The 26,034-nt window shown below is 33.7% G+C and overlaps 1 protein-coding gene across 5 annotated transcripts in view; it reads right to left on the bottom strand.

Annotated features, from left to right (window-relative positions):
- Positions 1–1,969: 1,969 nt before the first annotated feature.
- The window catches only part of MMP16 (matrix metallopeptidase 16), a 281,452-nt gene continuing 257,387 nt past the window's right edge, over positions 1,970–26,034 (bottom strand). For 2 of the 5 annotated variants that reach the window (XM_036995752.2, XM_017655303.3), the window contains 2 exons: positions 17,071–17,186; positions 1,970–11,411 (listed from right to left, as the gene is read on the bottom strand). In XM_036995752.2, the coding sequence (XP_036851647.1) occupies positions 11,077–11,411; positions 17,071–17,186 (451 nt within the window). In that variant the 3' untranslated portion in view covers positions 1,970–11,076. The remainder of the gene's footprint in view (positions 11,412–17,070; positions 17,187–26,034) is intronic. The other 3 variants (XR_012128304.1, XR_012128302.1, XR_012128303.1) reach the window with 3 other exon arrangements.

The following is a 26,034-nucleotide window of genomic DNA, read 5'->3' on the forward strand; positions in this document are numbered from 1 at the left end:
CTCACTTAATTCTGTTTTTGGTAGAGAACAGTGACATTCAGCAATTCAGAGACTGTCTTTTACCCTTGCCAGAGAACAAACCTTAAGTTTCTGGCTGAGGAAAGGAAGAGCAGTTGGCTTCCATGCTCTGAATTTTCAATGACATACACCTTATTCTGTGTCTATTTTCATCCATCAATACTGTGTATCTATAGGCCCTTTCAATCTGGAAACTCATGTCTCTAACTTTCGGATAGTCTTATCAAATTGCATGCTTGTTTCTCTCCTCCACCTTCTCTGCTCTTTTTCTAGAACTCCAGTGAATGAATATTGTACTTTTTGGACTTGTGGATATCTTCTCTAATTTTCTAACATCTTGCTCTAATATTTTATCTTTCTTTTTTGTTGTATTCTCCAAGGGACTTAACTTTGTCTTCCAATCTATTGATTTTTAATTGCTCCAATTAATTTTTCATTTCTAAATAAAAGATGGTTTGAAACTCGGCCCATTCAAATACTTTTTGCAAAAAATTTAAAAAATGCAAACATTATCACTGACCTCAGTACATGAAATTTAGGTTTTATAGTGTGCTAGGTATGTTATTAGGTACTCAATAACCCTTTCTGGATTTTTTTCTCCAAAATTATTCCAATTTCATCTTTGATCATGGCAAAAATCATGTAAGATAGAAGATGTAATAGTGTGTTTTGGTATTAAATAATTAAAATAAAATTTAGGTACCTAAGAAAAATAAATCCTCTACTGGGTCAGATTGTTATTTCCAGACCTTTCTTTTTTTCTGTCTTGGATAATAAAAACAAAGGAGATTCATTCTTGGATTTAGCCTGATATTTATGGTTTCACATTGTTAATAGCCTTATAAAATTAAAGGTTATCTTTTGTTTAAAAGCCTTCTACTAAATAAAAAGAAGACTATATTGTTGGTTGGCTAAACTTGTAAGTTCCTGTGTGCTGACATGTTCCAAAAGCAAAACAGCTCTTCTGTGTCTCCCTTTAAACTCTTTGAGATAGATCTCCAAATTCCCAAAGATTCAATGCCTTAGATGCATATTTCCAACACTTAGCACAAACAGTTCTCCATCCCTCTAGTCTCCTGCTGATTACTTCAGACAATTAAATTCCTGTGATCATATTAGTTACCTTGCTTCAGAACTCTGCTTCCACATGTGGGTTAAAATGTATAACATTAATTTCTTGGTGCACAGATGCAACTTGCTTTTTGCATGAGAAAACACCTTTTTATTCCCAATATGTATTCTTATTTCTTCCTAAAATTCAGATGACCTTTTGGAACTATTGATAGATAATAGATCTGATTTTCAGGAAACTCTTGCTTCAGCATTCAGTTATATGCACTGTTTGATACTCTTAAGAGATTTCAGTTTACCCTGTGTTTGAGATAATTTATTAAAATATTAGATATGAAAATGTTTATTTTTACTGTTGTTTTCTGTTAGTTCTTCATTCATGGCCATCCTTTACTACAGCCCTATCATTAAAAGAAAAAAAGTCCTTAAATAGTATTCTGCCAGACTTTTGTTATAAAAATTAACTCCTTTGATTAACTTTACCTAGACAGTCATGATGTGTGACTTTAAACAGTAAGTTATACTCACCTACCCAAAAATTAACTTTTATTCTGGTCAAGTGGTGATGAAATCTTAACACATCCTATGTTCATGGGTACTTGCCTGAAATACACTTGATGCAGAAATGCTTCCTTCTCCTGTCCTTGTTCATGTTCATATGCATCTAGTTGTTAAACAATTCTCCAGCTGATGTGGCCAGTTTAAAATACTTGTTAATTTAGGACAATACACAAGAAATTTTGGCCTAAATTACTTAAGAGTTTTCATTTTCTGTTTCATACTGATTAGGAAGACAGGTAATTAAGGCTACTGTTAGAGATTACAGCCTACATATTAGTCATGAATGTATATATATCATTCATTGAGTAAAACCACAATGTCTATGAACCATTTTTCTGTTCTCTTATTTATTGACAGTTTTTTAATTACAACACAATGAATTTGATGGTAAATACAGAAGATGCAATAGTATAAAAAGCCATTTAACTCTTCCCTAGGTTAAGACACTTACAGCAGACAAAAACTGCCCCACCCAAAATCCCCTCCTTGAATGAAAACAAAATAAATATAAATTAATAAATACAAACAAATCACTGCACAGCCCTTAACTCTTTGATTGCCATGGCAAGAACCATGCTGATGATTCTAGCTTGTGACATTTGTGTGGTTAAAGGTTGCCGCAGCAGTCAAAGGGTTATAGCATTGTAAACATAAGTACTTGTGGAAAAGTTCAGTCATGTTAATGGTCTACAGCAATGAGATTAATAGCACGACCCCTTGACCTTTAATGACGCAACATTATAAGGAGTTAAGAGATAGTAGCTTGGTGAGCTGTTACATAGACTAATCAATCATTTTATTTAACAATGTGCTATGAGGCCTTGATTTACTAATAAAAGACAACTTGTGAATAATAAACACTGTTCAATGCATTGATCAATAAAATCAATGAAAAAATTAATTTAAGCACCACAAAATTTTGCCTGATTATATCTGACAGTCATAATACACTTTAGCACCATTTATTTAGCCTTATATTTGCACACAAACAAGCTTTGTGTTTGTCAGTAGAAGCTATCTGAAAAAAAAAAATGTCAGATTTAAGATGGTATAAATGTATAATGTCCTGTGTGGGCAAAAAGCCACTAACAGTTGGCAAACTTTAAAACTCATTCAGCAAATAAATGTGTTATTTCTTTCTTTCCTTGCACACAGAAGACTACATATTATCAAAAACGTAAGGAGGTGGTGTTGAGTGCAATGTGAACAATCCAGAATCTTAAAGTTAGATTTTAATACTCTCTTCATAATTGAAAATATCATGGGAATTAAGATAAAGGTAAAGTATTGTCAGACAACCAAAGATAATGGCCTAAATATTTAATTTCCTAGTGTTTCTCCTTTACAGTTTAATGTTATTTAAATATAGTCTGCATTAATTTTATGCATTAAATTCTTTTAATTTCCCATAACCACAATGTAGAAAAGAAAAATGATTTTCATTAGAAGCTATAAAAGGTGTATTGTTTACCCAAGAGAGAATTTTCCTTTGCAATTGCTTGCATCTCATTCTGACTCTGAAAGATAAAATGCAGAATTTAAAAAAATATATATGGTATTTATTTGACAAGCTAAATTTATGGAAGCTTTTTCCCCTTAATCTCCCTAGTATGTGTATGTGTGTACACACACACACACACACACACACACACACACACTATATATTTCCAAATCTATATTACCAGATAGCTCATATGGACAGCATAAATTGCGTTCATTATCATACTGATCTACTTACTGGGATCAAGATAATGTTAATACAAGTATACAAGTTTTAAATCACCTTGAAGATAAGTTACTACACTGATGAAGCAGGCAATTTTCTCAATGTCAGTAATTGATTCTTTTTAAAAACCATCAATAGACTATGGACTAATTAAATTTTATGTTTTTGTTAAAAAATTAGGCTTATTAAAAGTTATATTAGCACAAAATTGAACTAGTAAATTCCATTTATTTCCCTCCTATAATATAAAAACAAGATATATTTGTTTAAAATTATATACCTAAAAAAAATCTTTCAAGACTTTTAAGCCTGAAGCAAATTTTTATGGGCAAGTCTCTAAAACCCCTGAAAATAGAGGTCCACAACAGAAATATGATGCGGTCAAAACCAACGCAGCAAAAAGCTGCCACTACAACACCCCTTATTCTTTTACTCTCTCTCTCTTTTTAATACATATGTAATTTACACCTAAAGGGAAATAGACCAAAGAATAGAGGTTTGAGGCATTTAGGTACTCATGATATACCTTAAACAGAACACTATATATAATGGTATTTATTTTCCTGTATAATTATTTAAGATACATTTTCCAAAAGGAAACTTCCTTAGCGTGCTTATCAACAGACAATAGCCTCCATACTCAGCATTTCACTTTTCTCAAGGGAATATGTAAAAAATTAGAATCCAATGCAAGAAATTGGGAGGTGTGTGAAATGGACTGGGATTAAGTCTTTGCATGGAACTTGTGAAGGAAAATAATGAGGCACAAAGACATACTTTCTGGGCATGTAGGATGCTGCTCCATTCAGGTTTTCACAAAGGGAAGGGAAAATTCAAATCTGTGAAAATAAGGGACAAGATGGAAATTGAAAGCAATACAAATACAGGCACAGACTTCATAAGAGAACACAAAATAAATACATCCTTCCCAACCAGCTGTATTTTTGGGTGACACAGAGAAAGCAAAACAGAATGAGAGGAGCAGAAAAACCGGGCACACAATCATCCTTGTTTGGGAATCATGTTTGTTTGGAGCAACAAAGTAACTAAGATTGTGGACATTTGTATTTATGAAGATATAAAGGGATAATGGATTCCATGTCTGATACAAAAGAAGTGACAAAAAGAACAAATAACCTAATTTTACCCAGGCAGTGGTATGTATTAAAGAGCTGTGAGAAGACAGGCAATAATGTTGCCTCTGTGATGTTATTTCAGTGGTAGCAAAAAAAAAGCTATGACACTGATTTAAGGATTGAATCATTCATTAAAGAAAAGTATGTTTCACCTTCACAACTGGGCTGCCAATATATAGAAAGGGAACAAGTTCCAACTGGCATTACGTTAAGGACAAATGAGACATGCGTTCTAGTGACTTTTCAAATACTCAGCTCACACCAGGCTTTATTCATTCATATCTTGGCCAGCCAGGCCAATGTAGAGACATACATTCATTCAAAAGGTGGCATGTACAGGCAGCACCATATCCTACCCTAGGAAAGAGCATCTTACCATGCAGTCACATCTAACCAAGCTTCATTGTATATGAGGCAGGTATAAAAAAACCTGTGTCAAAAGTATTAAGACTGGGATCCAATCTAGCTATGGACCAAGTGCTACCAAAATGTCTGTGTTTTGAGGGATATTTTTAGTAGAAAAAACAAGTGAATAAAATACTCCAGAAACATCTTCATAAGTCAAAAAGTTAATAATTTTATTCATGTTCACCATTCTTGTTTTTTTTATGTGAAATAAGGGTTAATGACATCTGACTCTGAAGCTAAGTGGCCTAATATGATACAATTATCATATTTTCATATTTATATTTAATTGGCTTTCTTCTCCCTTCTTAAGGGCATATAAATCCAGCTCTATAACAGAGCACATGGCAAAATTATGTGAATCAGCACAACATTCTAATTTATACTTGTCCTACACTGTCCAGGGTGCCCTTGAATGTAAGAACATGGTGAGTGCAAACTTAAATGTTATTTCCAGTCCAATATTAATATAAGATAAATTCTAAGACACACTGCTCTTTAAATTGAAAAGGCCTAGGAACTTCAGAAATAAGTATCTTTCACATGTAACTTTTTATACTTACTGTACACTGACCATGAGTTATTCGATATGCCCTTGTTTCCCTTAAAGAGCTTTAGTTATGAGTGCCTATGAAGTACTGTTATAGCACTCACAATTTATACTTAATATGAAGAATTGGCATTGTTCAAAAAAATGATACATGTCATGTCCAGTTATAAGCTCACAATTATGTTTAAAATGAAATGCTGCTACTTCAGTATTCTACCACAAAATTGACAGAAGTATTATAATATCAAATCCACCTTTCACTCAACTTCTGTGAATTTGTTAAATCAGTGTTTGTTCTTAGGCTTTACACACTATTGGTTTAAATTTTGAAGTAGATGTATAAAATATTGAGAGACTATTTGTAATTGGATGTTATTAACCTGACTTAAAATATCTCAGATTCATTTCAAAATTACACCAATGGAAACAAATAAAAAATTACTTAAGTAGTACAGGAAAGAACAAAGGTTATCATCAGAGGAGACTATAACACTAAGGCAACTTGTTTACTCTATGCCAAGTGTTCTTGTGTTATGATTATTGAGGTAAATTTCTATCCTAGGGAAATGGCTTTTCTCAAGAGATTCTAATGTTATACATCTTTCCAACTGAGGTTACTGAACATCTAACTTTGACACTTTACCCCATAAAACAATGCATGGGCATCCAATGTGTTTATGCAGGGTAACATCTAATGACCACTGGCTAATTATATACATCGATATGTCACATACCCTTCACTAGTGTGAAGCTTGAAAGTTGCATTTTTCTTTACTATTTTTATACTTGCTAAATTAAAGTTTCCAGTTTTAATAAGGAGTGCTATAGTATACTTTTATATTTTACAAAAGATGCATTTTTCCTCTTCTTCCATTTCCATTATATTTATAAATATAATATTTAGCTTTCATATTTAGGGTAGGGTGTTATTCTTAGTTGGTGCTTTATTATATAAAGTTCTAATTTTTAAATGTAACTGATAAAGCTTTTCTATGTAGCTATGGTTCCCTTCTAGGCAACATGGAATCTGTAACACACATATGCTCTGCCAGTTACAACCTGTGGTCAAAATAAATCAGGATCATGAGATGCAGTGGAACAGTTATTCCTCTAATACTATTGACTTAAACTTTTGATATCATATATTGGCTGAGATTGTACTCACAGCTATTTGTAATAGCTCATTTGAATTCAACATTTTTGGTTTAGATGGCATGCTCTGTTTGACATTGGTGATACTTTGGAATGTGCTCTTAAGAGCATCTAAAATTAAATGAACTCTGTCATATTTGATGACAAAGATTTCACCACCATTCATGAGGTCAATATGGATACATTAGTTATTCTACTGTAAGGCCCACAAAGTGTGGTATGTGTTTGTACCATACTAGAGATATCAGTATAGTATGTAGATCTTGAACGTATTACATTACTATGCCCAGGATCCAGTATATACACATCATTCATGTACTGGAATTACTAGTGAAGTTGGGCAATGTTCTCATCCACCACATTGCTATTTTTAAGTCACCCACAGAAAGGGAATAAAAATAAGTATATTGTATTTGAAACAAATTGTGTGTCAGTAGAAAAAGATTACAAGCAATCTGACTAGTAAAAGTAACACTTGCTTATTCAGTAAGTCAGTCTCTATCCTATATTACTTAGTAATTATTTTTTGTAAATTATTACTTAGTAATTTATTATATCTGATTCAGAAAAGCCTTGCCCTCTGATTTATAACAGAAGTTGTCTTGCTTATCATATAATGTTCTCTAATTTATGTGTTACCTTTGCAATTGTAAAGAGTATCTGTATTCATCTGTTCTGATTGCCATGTCAGCAGACACTTCGTTCTGAAATGAGTCAATAGTTAAATTCACAACCTCTTCTACAGGTCTCATGTGGATTTACTGTTTTATAGAGAATACAGATTGATCATCTATTTAAATACTTCATTCAGACTTGTTAATAATATAGAGAACAATATTTGACTACAATCATAAACTACATAGTTAATTTACATAAGGAACATTACCTTGTTTACATTTGTATTTCTATTAAAGTAATGAGAAATAATGAAACACAAGGAGAATTATTTTTTGTGATCATGAATGGGTTTTCATTTAAATTTGGAAAACTAAACCTGACCTTTCCATGCTATGAATGATGGGATTATGAAAATATTTGATAGGCTGTATCTTTCTATTATACTGAACTAGTATATTACATTGTTGAAATTTAGTCCATGTTGTTTTGGGACCACTATTCTTATGTGCTAGACCAATTAGTATCTCTCCCTTTCATTATTCCATTAGGACTGAGATTTATTTTCCAAAACCCCAGTGGAAGAGGAGTCAGCAACCATACTCACAAAGTGCCTGGTGTACAATAAACATTTACAATGTCGATGTTTGTGATTATGCTGTATTTCATGTTTTCTTACTTCTTGTAGTCTCACAGCCTGAAAATTTAAATGTTTTGGTAAAGAGAGAAGATGCATATGTCTTTTCTTATCACATAAGTTTCATCTCATTTTGAAATAAATATGACCTAATACTCATGACATTTCCATAATTCAATAATGACAGAGTCTTCCTTTCTTCATGCTAAGATTATTTTCTAGCCCTTATATACTTATAGTCTTGCGATGAGTCAGGATATTGTGACAAATGAGTAAAGAGGCAAAAGATTGCTTCTTCAGTTTCTTTCCCATTTTAGAGGAAAAAAATATTAGTTTTCAATGCAGGTTGATGGAATTCCTCAATGATTTACACATGTCCCAAAGTTACATAGTTCCTTTTTTCTCCCTTTAGGAAAATATAATTTCCAGTCATTTCTTTTTCTTGAGAACAAGGTCCTAAAAGGATTAAGCCCCCTCACAAGCAAACACTGTATAAGTGAACTTATGTATATAATCCTCCGTGCTCAGCAGAAGTGACAAACTTTATAATATCAGCATTGTCTAGAATGGAAGCACTGAAATAAAGCTGCAGAGCTAATTGTTCCACCCCCTTGCTTTCTTGGCCCTCACACACATCATCTCTGGCATCTCACCAAAATACAATCTGTATTGCATAATGTTTAGCTGTAAACCTACTCCTCCTTTTCAACTGTTCTTTTTTCTTTGCCTTACATTATATGTCCAGGTTGTAAGAAACAACAAGGCTTTGCAGCATGCCACCTATGATTACAAAATATTTCCCCAACCAAATTATAAACATGTTCAACTGAAAGGCATTCTAATTTCCATGCTATGTTGAGTATAAATATAAATTCAAGGCAGCCAAACCATCCATTTCCAAATAAGAATGTATACCTACACTCATTAAAAATCATCTGGAAATGTGTATTATTAGCAAATGAGTAAGAAATTTTCACTAGTATAAAATTCCTGCTTATATAAAAGCCACACTGGCCATTCAAGTATTTTGAGGGTTTTTTTTCCCCTATGGTTTTATATTTATACTAAAATGATGAATTTAGACTCAAAATTATATTAAAGGAAAATTAAAAGTCACTTCTACCTATAGGGCATTTTTTGAGTGTGCATGTAAAGAGCAAAGTGTCCATCTGTAGATCTATCGTCCACACTCTCTCTCCACTCTAAGGGAACAGCTCATGTTTGCTAGGTTTCTAGAGAACAATTAGCACTCCAATGGAGAAGCAACACCGGATTTCCTTCAGTTTGTGCCAGTTTGCAAGTTAAAGGTCAAAGGGCAGAGACACAGAACAGGACTCTTCAAGGAAAAAGTCTCACAGAAGACAATGTTTAAGTTGTTAATGACAGTCAACAGATCAATAATCAAGTTCAATGCAAGCTATTCATTGTTTCAAAAGCTAATCCCCTCCAAAGCTGGCTTTCACACAAAGCCAATGTCTGACTCATGGGGTGCATTCAGTCTGACCATCTCTTAATAAGTTCACAGCCCAGTGGCTGTAAAGCCTTTCACTGCAAGAAGCAGCTCCTAGAAATCAATAAAGAGGTCTGTCAGTTGCTGACTTTTCTCTAGGAAAAAAATATTGATACAAACCTGCTCTGCAGGTCACATGAAAATGACAATACTGCTGTTAGGACAAATTACACTCAACAACGAAACGCTTTGGTGGTCTCTTGGCTCTGTCAGTGATCAAACGCATGGCTAAATGCCAGCTGCCACACTAACCCTTTGAGAACTATGTTTGCCATGCAATAGGTAATGCGCTGGAGGATATGCATGCGATCTCAGAGTCATCGTTTCTGTGCATTTTAAAAATGGTAGTGCTCACTGCATGTACCAAGACAAACTGAAGTTTCATGCAATGGACTTTAAAAAAAAATTCAATATATCTACGAACGAAATAAGAAGGCTATTGTAATCAGTTGCTCAAATAAAATTTCACTCTTGCCAGATACTTAATAAAATACCTTTTTATTTGCCAGAAAAGTTTTGGCAAGTAACATCATTCCTGTTTGTTATAAATGCATTTATGTAGTACCATAAATCAATTTAAAATTACATGGGGTTACAGGATGTCTGTTTAAAACCTGAACTTCTGGAAACTGTGCCTGCTTTCTACCATTGCCCAGTTCTATAATTTGCCAGACAGCAAGACTGACAAACCTGACTCTGAAGGCTGATCTGATAGTTCTCAAAGGGTTACACCAATGTACTACTAATGTCACAAATCCTTGTAAAATAACTGTCATTTTAAACCACTGCAGAGACATACGGCTTCTTGCTTTGTTTAAAATGAATATTCCTGACAGACCTTTGGAAGGCCTGGGGCAATGGCCTAATACAACTTGGGGAGATTATCACAATGATATTAGGGTAAGATGGCAGGAAGGGGTTTAGAAACACTTCAAAAACAATTATAAGGTCCTGTTCGAATATAGCTATGAATATAAATGTGATGAAACATTGAGGACATAGCTGAGAACAGCTGTATAAAATGAAAAATGGATGTATATTAAGGCTGTTACTATATTGCAGATATTTTGGCCCCTTGTTTGTTGGAAAATGGCTGTCCCAACAGTCTGAAGTCCTGCATGTGTATTCCAGATCTCCCACCTGACAAAAATGAAGCGTAGGAGACTATCCATAGCGGTCAGAGAGCGATCTTCTTTGGAGACAAAGCTATTTTGGGTCTTCACACTTTCCTGAAAGTTCAATTGTGGGTTTTTGCTTAACTTTTTTTTTTTCCTTTGCTTTAAGCAAAAATTTGTGGGTTTTCCATTTTGCTTTTTCCCCCGAGAAATGGGCTCAGATTTCAGAAGGAAAATAATATTAGAAACCTTTAAGAAGAATCTTTTCTTCTTTTTTTTTCCTCTTCTTTAGGTAATCCTGAAAATTTACTGGGCATTGAGCGTGCAGAGGAAAGGCCTAGAACTGAATGACAAAGAAAGACAAAGGACTGAAGAACGGCAGATACTGTGCATCATGGAAGCTTCCCCACGAGCATATTTCCACTCATGTGCAGGACCAGCAACCCTCTGGGTTTGAAAGGTCAGCCCTGAATCAGGCTGCCACAAGCCTGCTCCTAGCTAGGAAACAGCATAACAGCTCTTGTCTTGAATCTCAAGTTACCACAAACTCCTGGAAAAGAAAGAAGGAAAAAACCCTACATCACACCCACTCTTGCATAGAGCGTTTACAGTACAGTATGTGGCGGGGTGTTCCTTTCCTCTTGAACTGGAACACAGTGTAAACCAATACCAGGAGGCATAAGGCCAAGATGCAGGGAATGACAATAGCTATGGCTTTCACAGTGCTGGCTGTGTTGTCCAGTTTGATGACAATGTCTACATCATCTGGTGGGCTGTGTCCTTCTTTATCTCTGTCTGTTGGTCCATCACAGCCCATAAAATCCTTGAGGATGGATCTAGGATATCCAGGTTCTACCTTGAGTATCTGGTTGTTGAATTTCCAATACTCCTTTCCTTTGTAGAAATATGTAAAGCCTGGGGGAAGGGGGGAAACACACACACATAGGTACCACTTATTTTGAAAGGATAGATGTACAAAAATTTTAATTTAATAGGCTACTTTCTAGAAAATGCATTTTAGGACCCCTCAGTGTTTGTAGGAAGAAAACATTATCCTTGGCTCAGCTGTCTGTTGAAATGGATCTGCCTGCTGTGCTCCGGGATCTGTGCTCCGCCCTCTCATGCCTCGGGCAAGTTGGTGGAGAGAGAACTGTTATCTGGAGAGGACTGTGGACAGAGCGTGCTGTCCAGATCTGCTGCTAGCCCACTCCACAAAGATGACTTCATTCTGTTTCTTAGTTATAGGGTTGCTGTCACAGAATGACACATTTAAGTGCGATAACATCAACCTATATTGAAAGATTCTTAAACAGCCTCATATGAGCCGTTTGCCCTCAACCTGCTAATCAAAGGTATTGTACAAGGCTTTGTAAGGAGGCTTTTTCCATGAAACAGCAGAAGGAAAATTTTGAATCATCTTAGTATCAAGAACAGTTGGGCTTAAACAATAGGTTTGCTTTTGTCATTTGGACAAGAAATCATAACAATTCATAAATCATGAAAACTACAGATGTTTTGTCTGCTAGGAATCTTAATAAGTAGGTATATACAGTATTTTGTGCATTAACCTTAATTCTGGCTCTAGGTCATGCCCCGTTTTGCCCCTTCACTTTCTGTCCTCTTTATTAAACTTCCTTCTTTACTTTTATAGTAAAAGATTAATAGAGTATAAATGTCTCAACAATTCTATTTTTAATACTTCCAACTAATATATCTCATGGCAGAAGAGGTAGTATGTGGAAGGCTCAACTAACTAGCAATACACATGATTGATTTATGTTCTAAAATATTACAGATGCATATGCAGATAATAGACTTTATAAACTTATAACAATTAAACTGCAAAAATATATGTTTTACACAGAATTTTTTCTCAATTTTTGTTGGGCACGTATTTAGATTTTTCTTACCATTCACAGCTCCTTCCTATCCATTTTCTTTGTGGATACATACCTAGGACTTAATTCTGGCTTTGAGACAGAAATCAAGAAGAAATTTTTTAATGTTGTAATTACTTAAAAACTTTGTTGGGAGCTACCTATTTTGAATTGTATGCCACCTTTAGAGTTAATAATCATTAATGAGGGTTTTCTTTTTCCTTTTTTATTGAGCACGTATTTGGAAAAAGCACTGTGTTAAAGACTCAGTAAGTGATACCTTATAATTCTTATAACCACTCCACCAGGTAGAATTAATTTATCTGTACCTTTTTGGCAAAGATACTGAAGCTCAGAGATAAAATAATTTGTCCAGGTTCTGCTGAAAGCAGGATTTAAGTGTTGGTCTAGTTCTAGAGCCTGAACTCAATGATTTTTCCAGTACTCAGTCTTTTAGAGATCTCTTGTCTTTTAAAAAATATTCTTGGTTAAACATCACAGATTGTGATAGATATCACCTCTGACATAAAAACTGACATCTCTCAAAAAATTTCAGCTATGACAGACCATCAATTCAGGTCACTTCATTTTGGAAATTATTCTGTTTGATGCCATAAAAATCTGCTGTTGCTAGTTTTGAAGGGCAGTTTTGCAATCAGAGCAACTTGCCAAGTGAAAACAGGTGTATGTAGATTCAAATATTTCAGCAGGGAGTTGGTATTTGATCACACTAATGAAATCCAACGTAATTACTCCATAAGCTTGGATGAAGAAATGTTGAGGGCCTGCCAAATAGTAGTACATTAGATGATCATAGTTGAATAATGGCATTGATTTAGAATTAAACAGACCTTCAAAACAGGTGAATGCGCTTCTTATATTTATAAACTGTAAGCCAACAGCTGGAAGTGTCCCCATCTTTAATTTTCAGTCAAAGCTAATTACTATGAAGCTTCTGGTGTCATACAAAAATTCAGAAGTTTCCGGTTTCATATTTATCATGTTTGTGGAACAAATTTTGTAGTAACATACTCCATATACAGGGATAGAATTGTAGTTTACTGAATAAATTTGTTGGAGATAGGAAGTCTGGACAATAGGAGTTAGAAAAAAGTGTTTGAAAAGAAGTGGCCTGAAATTTTAGTAGAAACCGGTGAAACCTTGATCCCACAAAATTTATCTCATTCAATCCTATAGGTTTGTTTTTTACCCACAACTTATGAAATGGCAATTGGTTGAAAAAATGTTTATGTATTAATTTTTTTCCTTCTTAAGAGTAATTTTGGTGGTGTACTCTTGGAGATGTTATGCTTAATTAACAGTAGCTACTTCAGATGAATTCTTGCCTGAATTATCAATTTTTGAGAAATTCTGAGAAAGAAATCAGTGGAGTTACAATGTATTATTTGATGACCTTTTTTGTTTTTCCTGAGTCGGTTTTACTGACAAGTTTTCTATTACTTGGTCCTAAAATGTAATAAGACATTGTCCACCATTAATTGTCTTGTTATAACTTAGTAGATGATTCAGGATTTCAGTGCTTAGGTTTTCTCTGTTTTTCACTCTTACCTATTAGTAATAAGTTAACTATTGTTAACAAATACGAGTAAGAAAAAAAATGAATCTTGTGGGAATATCTGAATCACCTCCATATTTTAACAAAGAGTGAGGAAGGGTAGAGAATTAATACACCAAATCAACAGAATCAAGAGTCAAACTATTTTGATAGTCTAAGAGTGGAGTCGCAATCACCAAAATGAAATGCAATAGTGTGAAAAGGAGAATTTTTTGTTTACCTTGTTCCACTATATTCTGCATAAGTAAAATTTCATTTAGATAATTATGATTATTTTCAAGGGCTAAAAGTAAAGAGGAACACAAGAAAATTGTTAATTAAGGTGGTTACAGGTGAAAAACCTGAGGATGGCTCAGGAAACTATATTCTGAGAAAGCCTGGATTTGTGTAGTATGACAACATGAAACATTAAGCTAGACATGACTGATCATCAATTAATTTTAATGATATAATGTAGAAAAGGATGTCAACTGTACCTCTTTGGACACAGTGTAGTAGAGCACATTCAGTGGGGCTAGAATATTCTAGTTTCAAACTTTAAATGTTTAAATACATTGTCTTACCACTTTCATCATCATGAGTAAATTACATAAACTAGCTGAGGTAAGTTTTCTCATTTATAAATAATAACAAATGAAGTAAAGAGGTATTTGTGCTGGAAAATCAAAGGAAATGAATTTATATAGCACAACTGATATATGGTAGATAATAAATAGCATCAATTATTCATAGTTCATTGGTCCAGATGGCAGACTTAATATCAATGGGTATATGACAAATCCTTCAAAAATCTATAGCTGAATTTGTGGAATTACAAAGAAAAATTACCATCAGTAGAGATTACAAGGAAGGGCAGTCTACAAAAAACATTTCACCAAATATCACATGCATGGACTTACTATATAAAATATAAGTCAAAATATAAATAGAAATATAAGTATGTTGACTTAATAATTTGACCCTCCTATCTTTCACACACAAACCTAAGGGAAACATTGTGTAAAATACGAGTTTAAGGTAAGAAGCCAGAAGCATGAGATTTGAGTAGAAAATAAATGGAGAAGCTGCTCTTGGTAAACTACTTCCAGACTTGGTTGCTACTGCTAATCTACAGAACAAGGGTTTCAGAAAAATAAGATTGCTCTTGCAATTCAGGAAGTGAATTTTTAGAGTAATGGAAAGGGTAAAATTAATTTCAACAGCTAATATTCTTTGAATGTTTACTATGTGACTGCCTTAGGAGAGTTTACACTGGAGGGAAGAGTGGGCATATATGCTGATTGTTGTGATATGAGAGTTTTAGTGCCACGGATAAGGTAACAAAACAGGATGCTCAAGGAGGATTTTCTGAGAGATGAAGACTGAGCTCAATGCTGAAGGATATCGAAGAGGGGACTGGACTAGGAAAGGTCTAGGAGACATAGAGCTGTTGAAGTTTCATCTGTAGTTTTTAGTCATTTGTAAGGCACTGCTTTTCCAAACATGTTTCGTTTCTTTGTCAGTATTTTACAAAGTTACTCTTTGCTGTGTGAAAAGAAGCCATCAAATTCTGAATATAAGGGAATGTTTTTTTCTTATGGAACTTACCCTTGGGTTGGAAAGATAGTGGGAAGATGCTCATGGAAATAGGATCTTGCAATTCTCAGTTCTATTTTGTATAACACATAAAATTGACTAAGTACTAATCTTCATAGAGGTGGAAATCAATAGTATTGTGTTAATTATGTTATTATAGCATAAAAAGGAATACAATTAAATATTCTAATTTTAAAAATGTTAATGTGTTTCTTCATAGTTACTTATAAACAATTTCTGAAAGAAATATGGGATATACTTTTTAGCACAATTTCACTGGTTTAATTACTAAATGAATGTTATTGAATTTCTATATGGACTAGAATTGAAAAATCATGAGGCAGAGGGCAAGAAAAACTTTTTTGTTATTTTATATAGTTATGATTTATTTCCAGAGAAATTGAATCAAATCTCTATTACAGAAAATAGTGTATCACTATGTATAATAAAAGTCAAAAAACAGCTTATGTTCTTTGACTTTTTCGATTGGTATTTATTCATCCTGGGTCTCAGTTCTTTAAAATTTATACTCAGTGTTAAGTTTTCTTAAACTTTGGCAACATGCTAATGGTTAATCCTAGTTTTCAGTGGTGGTGTTGATTTTTCACTTTCCCTTATTTCTTCATTAAACTCTGTTCTTTCCTCCTCTAGATGCATTTAATTTTGTTCTTGTAAGTGATGTTGATTTTGTTCTTGTTGCACATCTTATAAACTTTTCATGCTATTGAAGACCCAAGTAACATATTAACATAATACTATGTTTTCTTCTGGTTACTGTTATAAATCATTTGACAGGGTCTGTTTTCTCTTTGTATTTCATAATTTCTCTCTTTTTATTTTGTTCTGGAATATTGTGTATAAATTCTCTTCTGAATTATTATGATTTATTCCTATTTATTAATCCCTGAATGAGGGGGAAATGTTCAGACTTTATATATGCCAATAGATAGGGGAGTATGGATTATCCATTAGTGGCTTGCCTTCCATTTAGATCTGTCCAAATTTCAAATCCTAAAATGGAGAGCAAGAAACATAAGCAGCTTTCTGATGTGTTTCTTTTTATAAAGCAATCATACATTCACTGCAGCTTAACTGTCTTGTAGTGGGATCTTCCTTGTTCGCTGACAGTTTAAACCAAAGGTACACATGAACAACTATAATCTTCAACACACACTATATTCAGGTGTCTCTGCATCTTAGTCTGCAATTATAATTTATTTTCCTTGTGACCAGCTCCTGTCCCATGTATGTCTGCTACTATCTTTACAGGAATTTTAGTAGAAAAATAGGTGACAATACTGCAAAGGTATCCACACCATCCATTTAAAAAAAAAATTTCTTTCTTATAAAGTAAAATAAATTGAGGCTAAAAATCATCTGGTGTACGTATTAAATGTCAATCTAGGAAAGTTTATGTATAGGAAAGTTTATGTAAATAAAATATTATATAAGCCTAATATGTCACTTTCTAATGACTTAACACAGATGAAAAAGTAGAATGCATTCTTTAAGTATTTAGTAAACTCACGAAACACATATTACATACCATTTTCTTTGTGTACAAAGGCTCCCTGAGGAGAATCAGGGATACCTTTCCAGACTGTGATTGGTTTGGGATAGCCAGGATCCATTGTTTTCATTTCTTCACTGTATCTCCAATATCTAAAAAGGATTTAAAAAATACCACAAATAGACATGCAGAGAGTAGGAAATTATACATACAGTAACAGCTAATATTCATTAAATACTTGTATGCTAACTGTATACCTGTTAATAATTTGCAGAACTGATTTAAATCACTAAAAAGACAGGGGACACAAAGCATTTCTTCCAATTCCTTTCTTGCATATGTTACAAATGGTATGTTATTGCACATTTATTCAGTCTGCTAAAATTAATTTAAAAATTCTAAGTATTTTTTTAAGTATGTTTATAATTCAAAAGGGTATCAGCAATCTATGTATAAATCAGAAAGTACCTACTATGTTCCTGGCATATTGTCAGTGCTAGAGGTATAACCCTTAATAAAATAGATGTGACTCAACTCTCATTAATCTTGTATTTAAGGACATGAAAGAGTTGGAGGCAATAAACCAATTTATTAATAAATACATACTATAATTGGAGGTTATAAGAGCTATTAAGAAAACAAGCAGGTATGGATTAACACATAGTCTACAGGCACACACCTGATCATCTACATTTGCTCTCTTACAACACTAAACTATGTTTTCTACCTTTATCTTGCATCTACCTACCACTTCAGCATTTTATTAAAAATAAAAATAATAATAATAAAGGGAGAAATGTGGGATCCACATATAAACAAGTATAAAAATCAAACGAATATTCATATTTGACCTGATTGTTTATAGTTCATAATGCGTGATCAAAACCGAAAGTTTCTGTGATGACTGCCCTTGTACTGTTCACCATGTAAGAACTTATTCACTATGTAAGAATTTGTTCACCATGTAAGAACTTGTTCGTTATGTTTCAGAAGATTGGAGACTGATGAGAATTAGGCTTGGGGTGGATTAATGATTGTGCATTGAGCACTGACTCCCCTATACAGGATTTTATTGTTGTTAACAACCATTTGATCAATAAATATGAGAGATGCCCTCTCAAAAAAAAAAAGAAAACAAGCAGGTAAAGTTACCTTGGAATATGGGGAAGCCCTTTTAAATTAGTTGACAGAGACTCTTTATCAGACATCTGAGCAGAAAGCAGAAGGAAGTGACATGCAACACATGTAATACTGGGAGAACACTCCAGGTAGAGGTTCACAGTATTAAAAGTTCCTGTGGCAGGCACATGCTTGGAGCACTTGAACTTCACAAGGAAGCTAGGGAGACTAGAACTGAGTTAGCAAAGGGAAGACAAGGTCAGAGTGGGAACTGGAATCTAAGGTTGGATAGACCCTTACAGTATAACAGAGCCTTTGGTTTTTCTTTAAGGGAAATGTGATGCTGACTTCGATTTTGAACAAAGGGGCTTCAAGATAAGGGTTACTTCTAAATGGAATATTCTGGTTGTTTTTTATAAGTTAAATAGATTGAAGGAGGTATAATAGAAACAAAGATACCAGTTAGGATGTCATTGTAATAACCTTTGGACTAGAATGTAAACTGTAGAGTTGATGATAATTCAGTGGATTGGGATATATTTTGAAGGAATAGCCCAAAGTGCTTACTAATGGACTGAATGCAGGATGTGAGAGAAGGAAGTTCAGAAGTAACTCAAGAATTTGGGGCCTGAACTTCTGGAAGAACAATGTTCCTGTTTAGTAAGACAAGGAAGCAGGAGAACGTAAGCTGGGTGGTTTGAGGAATCATTAAGTTTGGTTTTAGGTATGTTAAATTCAGATGCCTGAAAGTGGAATTGTTGATGAGATAATTGGGGACATTGGGGACGTAAGCGTAGACTTCAGGTCTAACTGGAGTCTTCTGTGTATAGATAGAAAAACAGAAAAAAGCAGAGTTCACAGAATTCCCATCAGAGCTCTCAGATCCCCAGCCCTTCTCAGGGTGGCCTTTGGGCCACTTTCATAGAACTGCTAGATGTCCAAAAAACAAACTGAACATTCCTACTTTGGATCACTAATTATTGTTTATGTGTTCTAAGAGTCAAGCGAGTTTATGTCTTGGATGTTCAAAAGGATTAACAAAACGGGTAAAACCACTGGGAATTCACAGTGATACCATCTACTTTAGGGAAGGCATATGCCCTAATCATTATCTAATTTAATCACAATGAACCTGTGAAATAGTGATCATTGTCCATATCTGAGGGAGGAGACATCTTGTAGGACAATGAGTGGGAGGTAGATTTAGAAATAGTTCTGTTGGATTTCAAAAGTCTCTACTCTTTTCTCTATGCACACCAAATATACTTTCTAAATTTACTTGACGATCTTTTTTTTTTCCCCACTAAACATCTCTCACCATCTGCTAAAGCTAGTGTTTTACCAACACTGGTTTGGAGAGTGGCACACTTAATGCTTTATCTCAGGATTTACCATTTTGGCTGAAGTCAGGAAAAATAAGTGTTTTCCAGTTTTTTTCTGGATACTTTCCTGTTTCAGGTCTATGGAGGTCCTTTAACTATGGATATGTGGGATCTTGTGCAGAAGGTTCTGCTAAAGTTCCCTAGAAACCTTACTGAAGTAACATCCGGAATGTTAGCACTTCCACTTCCACCATCTTCAATGTTCACATGGAAAGGAGAAAAGATTATTTCAGGAATTATTCCAATGAGTAAGACACGAGGCTGATTGTATCCACAATGGGAAATGCCCTTTAGAGGTATTTATCACAGATTCTTATCACATAGTAGATGACAACAGATCTGATGGAGAGATCGGGAAAAGCTTCACGGAGAAGCACTGAGTTAAAATAATGGTGACTGGGCCTATGTTTCTGAAGAAGACAAATAGGCAGAATCATTTTTTGTTTTGTTTTGTTTTATCAACTCTGAAGTACATTTTCTTTCACATTCAGTTCATGGAAACATCTGCTTTAAAAAATATTTTTGAATATTCCTTTCTCACAGAACATTCCATGATGACTATAGAACATACCCGCAAAATGTCAAGGTCTCTTAAGTAAATACTTCAGTGGGATTTACAATAATCATATATGTCAACTGGTTACTGCTCTGGAGGGTTTTCAAAAAAAAAAAAAACTTCTCAGAGAGAAATATTTAAATACTTTATTTCATGGATTCTAAGAAACATTTTTTCATGTTTTATACCCCTGAGGACAATGGGATCACACCCGGTATGTGATTTAAGAAAGATAAACTACATACCTAGAAACCAGGTTTGTTCTTTGAGAAGTTGTTTTAACAGTATTCATTGTAACAACATCTATAATTTATGTAGGACTTTGTAGCTATTAAGTAAATTTATATACATATACTATTTTATTTCAATTAGATCCCTCAACAATCTTTTATACTGCATATTACAGTGGCCTCTATGATGATGTCCTAACCGTAGTTTTAGCATGTATGGTCAGAGCTCAGTCAACCACAGAGCACTGGGCATCATGCTGTTCAAAGATAATGACGGAGTCACATTTACTCTTTTGAAATGCTGCAGAGTTGAAACTCAGCTAATGTTCTCTGATTCATAATTAAGTACAGTTTTCTACCATGCCTCTGCTGGTGTTCCCTTTGACAGAGTGTTCTTATTCTCAGTGCTCTCACTCAAACTCTAAATGTTCACTGTTTGAGTATAATTTTACTTCTTCCCTTCTTTTATTCACTCTTAGATCCATTTACCCACCAATACTTTTTTGAGCACCTATATTATATGCCAGGCACATAAGATTCATAGAGATCACATTTCAAGAAAATATTAATGGGATATGAATTTTATTACACTCTCTCTTAGGAACATAATTTTGGTAAGAATTTGTCAGGATAAAAGGATTTTTTCCCTCTCTCCACTAGCAGATAATGAAAAATTATAACTTGGGATCATTTCTCAATCTTTATAACACTCAACATAGGCTTATCTGCTGTGTGTCAGCTTTGATATATATCCAGTAAGCTTGAATGTGATTAGAATCATCTAAGTATATTCAGAGCTGCCTCATGAAAGGTGCTCAGCCTTCGTCACAAATCAGCCTTACATTTTAATTTCCAACATATTTGAACATATTTCAACGTGAACAAGAAAGTCACTCCACTGGCTTTTTTCTCCCTGAAAAATAAGTTTATGGGTTCATTGAGAAGTATGCTAACATATTCAGATGGAACCTATGTAAATAAACCATTTTGGGGTTTAAAATTTACATATTATAATGGAAAAATTTTAGAATCTTGTGTAGGAGGGTCAGCAAATGATAAAAGCTATTATAAAAGAACTTATGTGTTTTGTTTTTTTTTCTGATATGTCAGTTGTTTCTACTGTAGAATTATAACTTAACATGATGATTCTTTGGGAAAAGCATTGTGACTGAATGTTTCAAAATAATAAGACTAGAAATGATATTAATTCATCATTTTTTAGAATTGATCATGGTTTATATCCATAAGAGGCGAAAGATGCTCATGTAATAGTACATAATATTTTCTTAAGTTCCTTCTGTGCTAAGAAATTATGGTATAGAAAATTCTGGAGTGGCATACCTTCATGGGATATTACTGGATACTGAACAAAAAGTGGCTCCAAGAGTTATTTTGTGTAACCTAGATACTTTCTCATCCTACTTTTCCTCATTTCTGTACTCCAGAGTCAAAATTACTTGCTTCGTTAAGTTAGCACAAAATACAGAACCACTTATTTTTTCTATACCCAAGTAATAATCATACAAAATCCATTTCTTCAGAAACAGTCCTAAAAATGCAACATAATTTAAGATATCAGTTTATACTGTGTTGGGTCATCTAAATAAACATATGTATTAAGTAATTCATAAGCATACAATGTTAAGCTGTAGGAAATAAACCCATTTTTCTATTTGAAAATTAGAGGTAAATAAAATAATAAAAACCAAAGTGGATCTAAACTTCATCCTTTTCTGGAAACATCTTAAAATTTTCAACAGTTAAGCTTAGAGCGAGTATGGCAATTCAGTCTTGGATATATTTGTGAGAAGATGCTGAGAGATGATTTAGAAACATAGCATTTTAGAGCTAAATGCTATGAAGATCAAAATGCATCCAAGTATCATATTATAGTGTGTTAAGAAAAGGGCAAGTAGGAATTTGAGGGATGGAGTTTCATGCTGTATGTGAAATAGTGAGAGAGTGGAAATTTTGATCTGAAATTACAGATCCATTTAAAGAACCATCATTTCATTGACTCTTCTTTAGCTGTCTTTGTACCTGTATTTCCTTGCTTTACAATTTATGTCAAGTACTCTAAAATGTGTGCCTCCCGCCAACCTTCCTCTAAGACGGAAATTTAATTATCCAAGTATCTACTTGATTACTCCAATTGGTGTATAAACAGGCAACTCAGTCTGAATGTGGACACTTCAATCTCTTAATCCTCTTTCCCCAATATTCCTTCCCTGTCTCCTTTTTATATAGAAACAGCACCATCTACTCAATTACTTAGGTGAAAAACCTAGAGGTTATCTTTGATTTACTTTTTTCTCACCCCTAAAATCCAAGCCATAAAAAAGACTTGTTATGATTACATTCAAAATATGTGCTGTACCCTTCCTTGGCTCCATCTCCACTGCCATCCTGTCCCCCTGTACTACATTTACAGCCTCTTAGTTACCTACCCTCTTTGCTTCCACTCCTGAAGCCCATTCTTCACACATAATGTTATGTATGTGAATACACATCAGGTCAATCATTGTTCTGCTCAAAATCCTCCAATGCCTTCCTATTGTACCTGGAATAGAATTCAGTCTTTGCCACAGTCTTCAGGGTCATGTGTAATCTGGTCCCTGCATACCTATTTGACCTTGACCACTCATTTGCTATGCTCTAGGCATGATGTTTGTTTTGTATTTCTGGATTTAAACATTCCAGTGTTATTACTGTTCCAGTACTGTGTCAACTGCCTACAACACATTATTCCTAATAGCTTCCTGTGGCTGAAACTTCTCCCCATTCAAGTTCCCACTCCAGTGTCTCATGCACAAGTGAGGCCTTTCCTGATGTGCACACTAATTTCCCAGCCACTTCTTTCTACCCATGAGTCTCTACCACATCATCACCTTTTTGATCACCTTCTTTGTAGCATGTCTCACTTAAATACCAGGGTCATTTATTTTTTACTGTTCACTATTGTCTCCCATCAGAGAATCTGTGACAGGGGAACAGAGCCTTGTAGTCTTTTCTATTACTATATTTCTATAACCCAGCACATGGCACATAGTATGTGCTCAAAATTATGTTTTGAATAAATGAATGAGAAATGGCATGCCATGCCAGGAATGGCGCAGAAATCAAGGAAGCAGGAATTTGAGCTATTGAGAATGGAATGGACTGTCTCATCTTCATGTGGTCAACCCACATAGCTGGGTAGACGAGGATGAATACCTCGGAACTGAGCATGCCTACACTTCGGTAGGAAGTGAAGAAGAGGCAGGGCTGGCACATGGCAGCCCTTGGACCAAATCTAATTTAAAGGTGTGCTTTGTCTGTCTAGCAGATTACACAAACAATACTGAATTTGAATACTTTTCTAGAACATCTGTACTTCCCAGCTCATTGCAGACCCATGATTCCCTATGGCTTCATACACTATCACTGTGCCCAGCAGTACTTACATTACTCGCTTGACCCCTTAAGTATAACTGAGCTTTTTACACCTGGACTACCTTATCTCTAAAATCCCTTTTTGCTCTTAGATTTAAAGAAATACAAACCTATTAACTGCTCCCTCTCCCCCCAAAACACTCTTTTTAAAGAAGAAATATGGCAGTGGGAGAAGAGGGAGCAATACGAAGGATAAAAATTTTTTCAATGTTTTCTCTCAAAAACACACATGGAAAATACATGAAATGTTAAAAATTATAAATATTCAGTGTTTATGAGGAAGACTCACTGAATTCTTAAATAAAAGTGGCAACCAGATTGTTGTTTATAGGTTTCAGTTTAATTTACATTCCATCTACTAATCTATGGTGTACTACTAATCTACTACTTAATCTAGAATGAACACACTGATAAAAGTTGTAAATTTGGAATTATGTTATTATACAAATATGAAGTAATCTGTTTATAAAACATCTATAATTCATGAAATCTTATATAAGATAGCACACATGGAAATTAACTGGATTCATGCTTTAAATATTTTAAGCCTATAAAACCAGTTATTTAAGGAAATTAACTGGATTTGTGCTTAAAATATTTTAAGCCTATAAAAAACAGTTATATAAAATTAAAATATTTCTATGATTTTGTGATATTTTGCATGCAGCTTCTCAAGTAGGAACAACTGAACTAAAACTTCTTTCCCATTTACTAGTCTTTAGACTATTATAAATTTGCTATCTGACCTTCATTGATATTGATTTGAAATGGACCACATTTGATTTCTTAACAAAATTTGCAATAAAGAAGTGGTAAAAGAAATGGAAACATTTATGTTTCCATTTTAAAAATAATACCTGCATGTGTGAGAAAATGGGCTGTTTGATAATGAAATGGCAATTTTTATTATCATCTATGAAATCCTCATTAAAACTCTCATATGACAGCTCATATTCCATTCTTTAGAAGTGTGTCTTGTCAGTCTGTTCCTATACTGTTCTGTCAAAAAAATAAAGGCACAAACTTGTTCTGAAAGACTACATTTGAGCAATTAAAACTCTGTGGGGAATGAAACTCTAACAAGCCTCAGGAGTGAAATTTTAAAGAATATGTTATAAATCTACAGACTTATTTTTATATGTGGTCATGATGTTTTGGCAATCATTTCTTCGCCCTTCTTTCATACTTCACTATGATTATATCTTGCTGAGAGTCATACACTTTTTGTGACTGTAAGTGTAAGTGGCATCTTCTTCTTTAATTGAATTTTTGTGTAATGAATCTGTTTTTGTTTTGTGATTTAGTAAAATCTTAATTTTATGATAGTGCATTAAACTCTATGAATATTTTGCTATAGAAATACATTCAAATTAAAAGGTATTAGAAGTTTATAATGGAATAAATTTAAAAGTATATATTCCTATCCATGGAGACAAATGATAGGATCTTTTTGTTCATAGATAAAGCTCAGTGTTTGAAATACAACTTGTAACTAAACATTGCAAATTGCAAAATAAAGTTTTTATCATTACCCACTTTCTTCCTAAAGTTGGAAACATTTTATATTGCTATACTACTTAAGATTATAAGGCAAACTCAATACTAGTTGTTTAGACATTAAGACCTGTTGTTCAGATGTGTTTACATTTACTTGTAAAATGCATTAAATGCATACTTAAGTCCTTATACATACTAATAAATTTTAAGAATGTCAATTCTTGACCCAGCTAACAATAGTATAATTAAAAATTTTTCATCTTTATTACTTTCTCTGAGTATTAATTTAAAATTAACAAACAATACAGCCTTACAACTTTTAAGTAATTTCTGTCAAAAAGTGGGCAAGAGTAGAGCTATGTACCTACTATATAGCTACTATAAGTCACTGAGATGAACAGTTCAACTAATCTTTACAAATGTCATAAAAGGAAATTTAAAAAGATGGAATCACACTTCTTGAAGAAATATTACAATTCAAATTAAAAGTATTTAGTCCAGATAGTTTGAGTAGTTCATTACACCTATTTGCTGGTACCTAAATAAGTGTCTTATTAAGAAATAGAACTCACGACTAAACTGAAATTATTTATTTGAAAATGTTCACAATTCACTGGATGCAAAATGTAAAATTTAACTTTGAATATGAAAGTAAATAAGCCAGTGCTAAAAAATACTTTCTTAAAATAAGGTAAATTATAAGAAAATGCATTGCAAGGATACATATATACTGCTTATGCAGCTTTATAGGCATGTTAAGATATAGAGAAGAGAAAGAATATAT

Source organism: Manis javanica, chromosome 2 (genome assembly GCF_040802235.1).
Source record: "Manis javanica isolate MJ-LG chromosome 2, MJ_LKY, whole genome shotgun sequence".
NCBI lineage: Eukaryota > Metazoa > Chordata > Mammalia > Pholidota > Manidae > Manis > Manis javanica.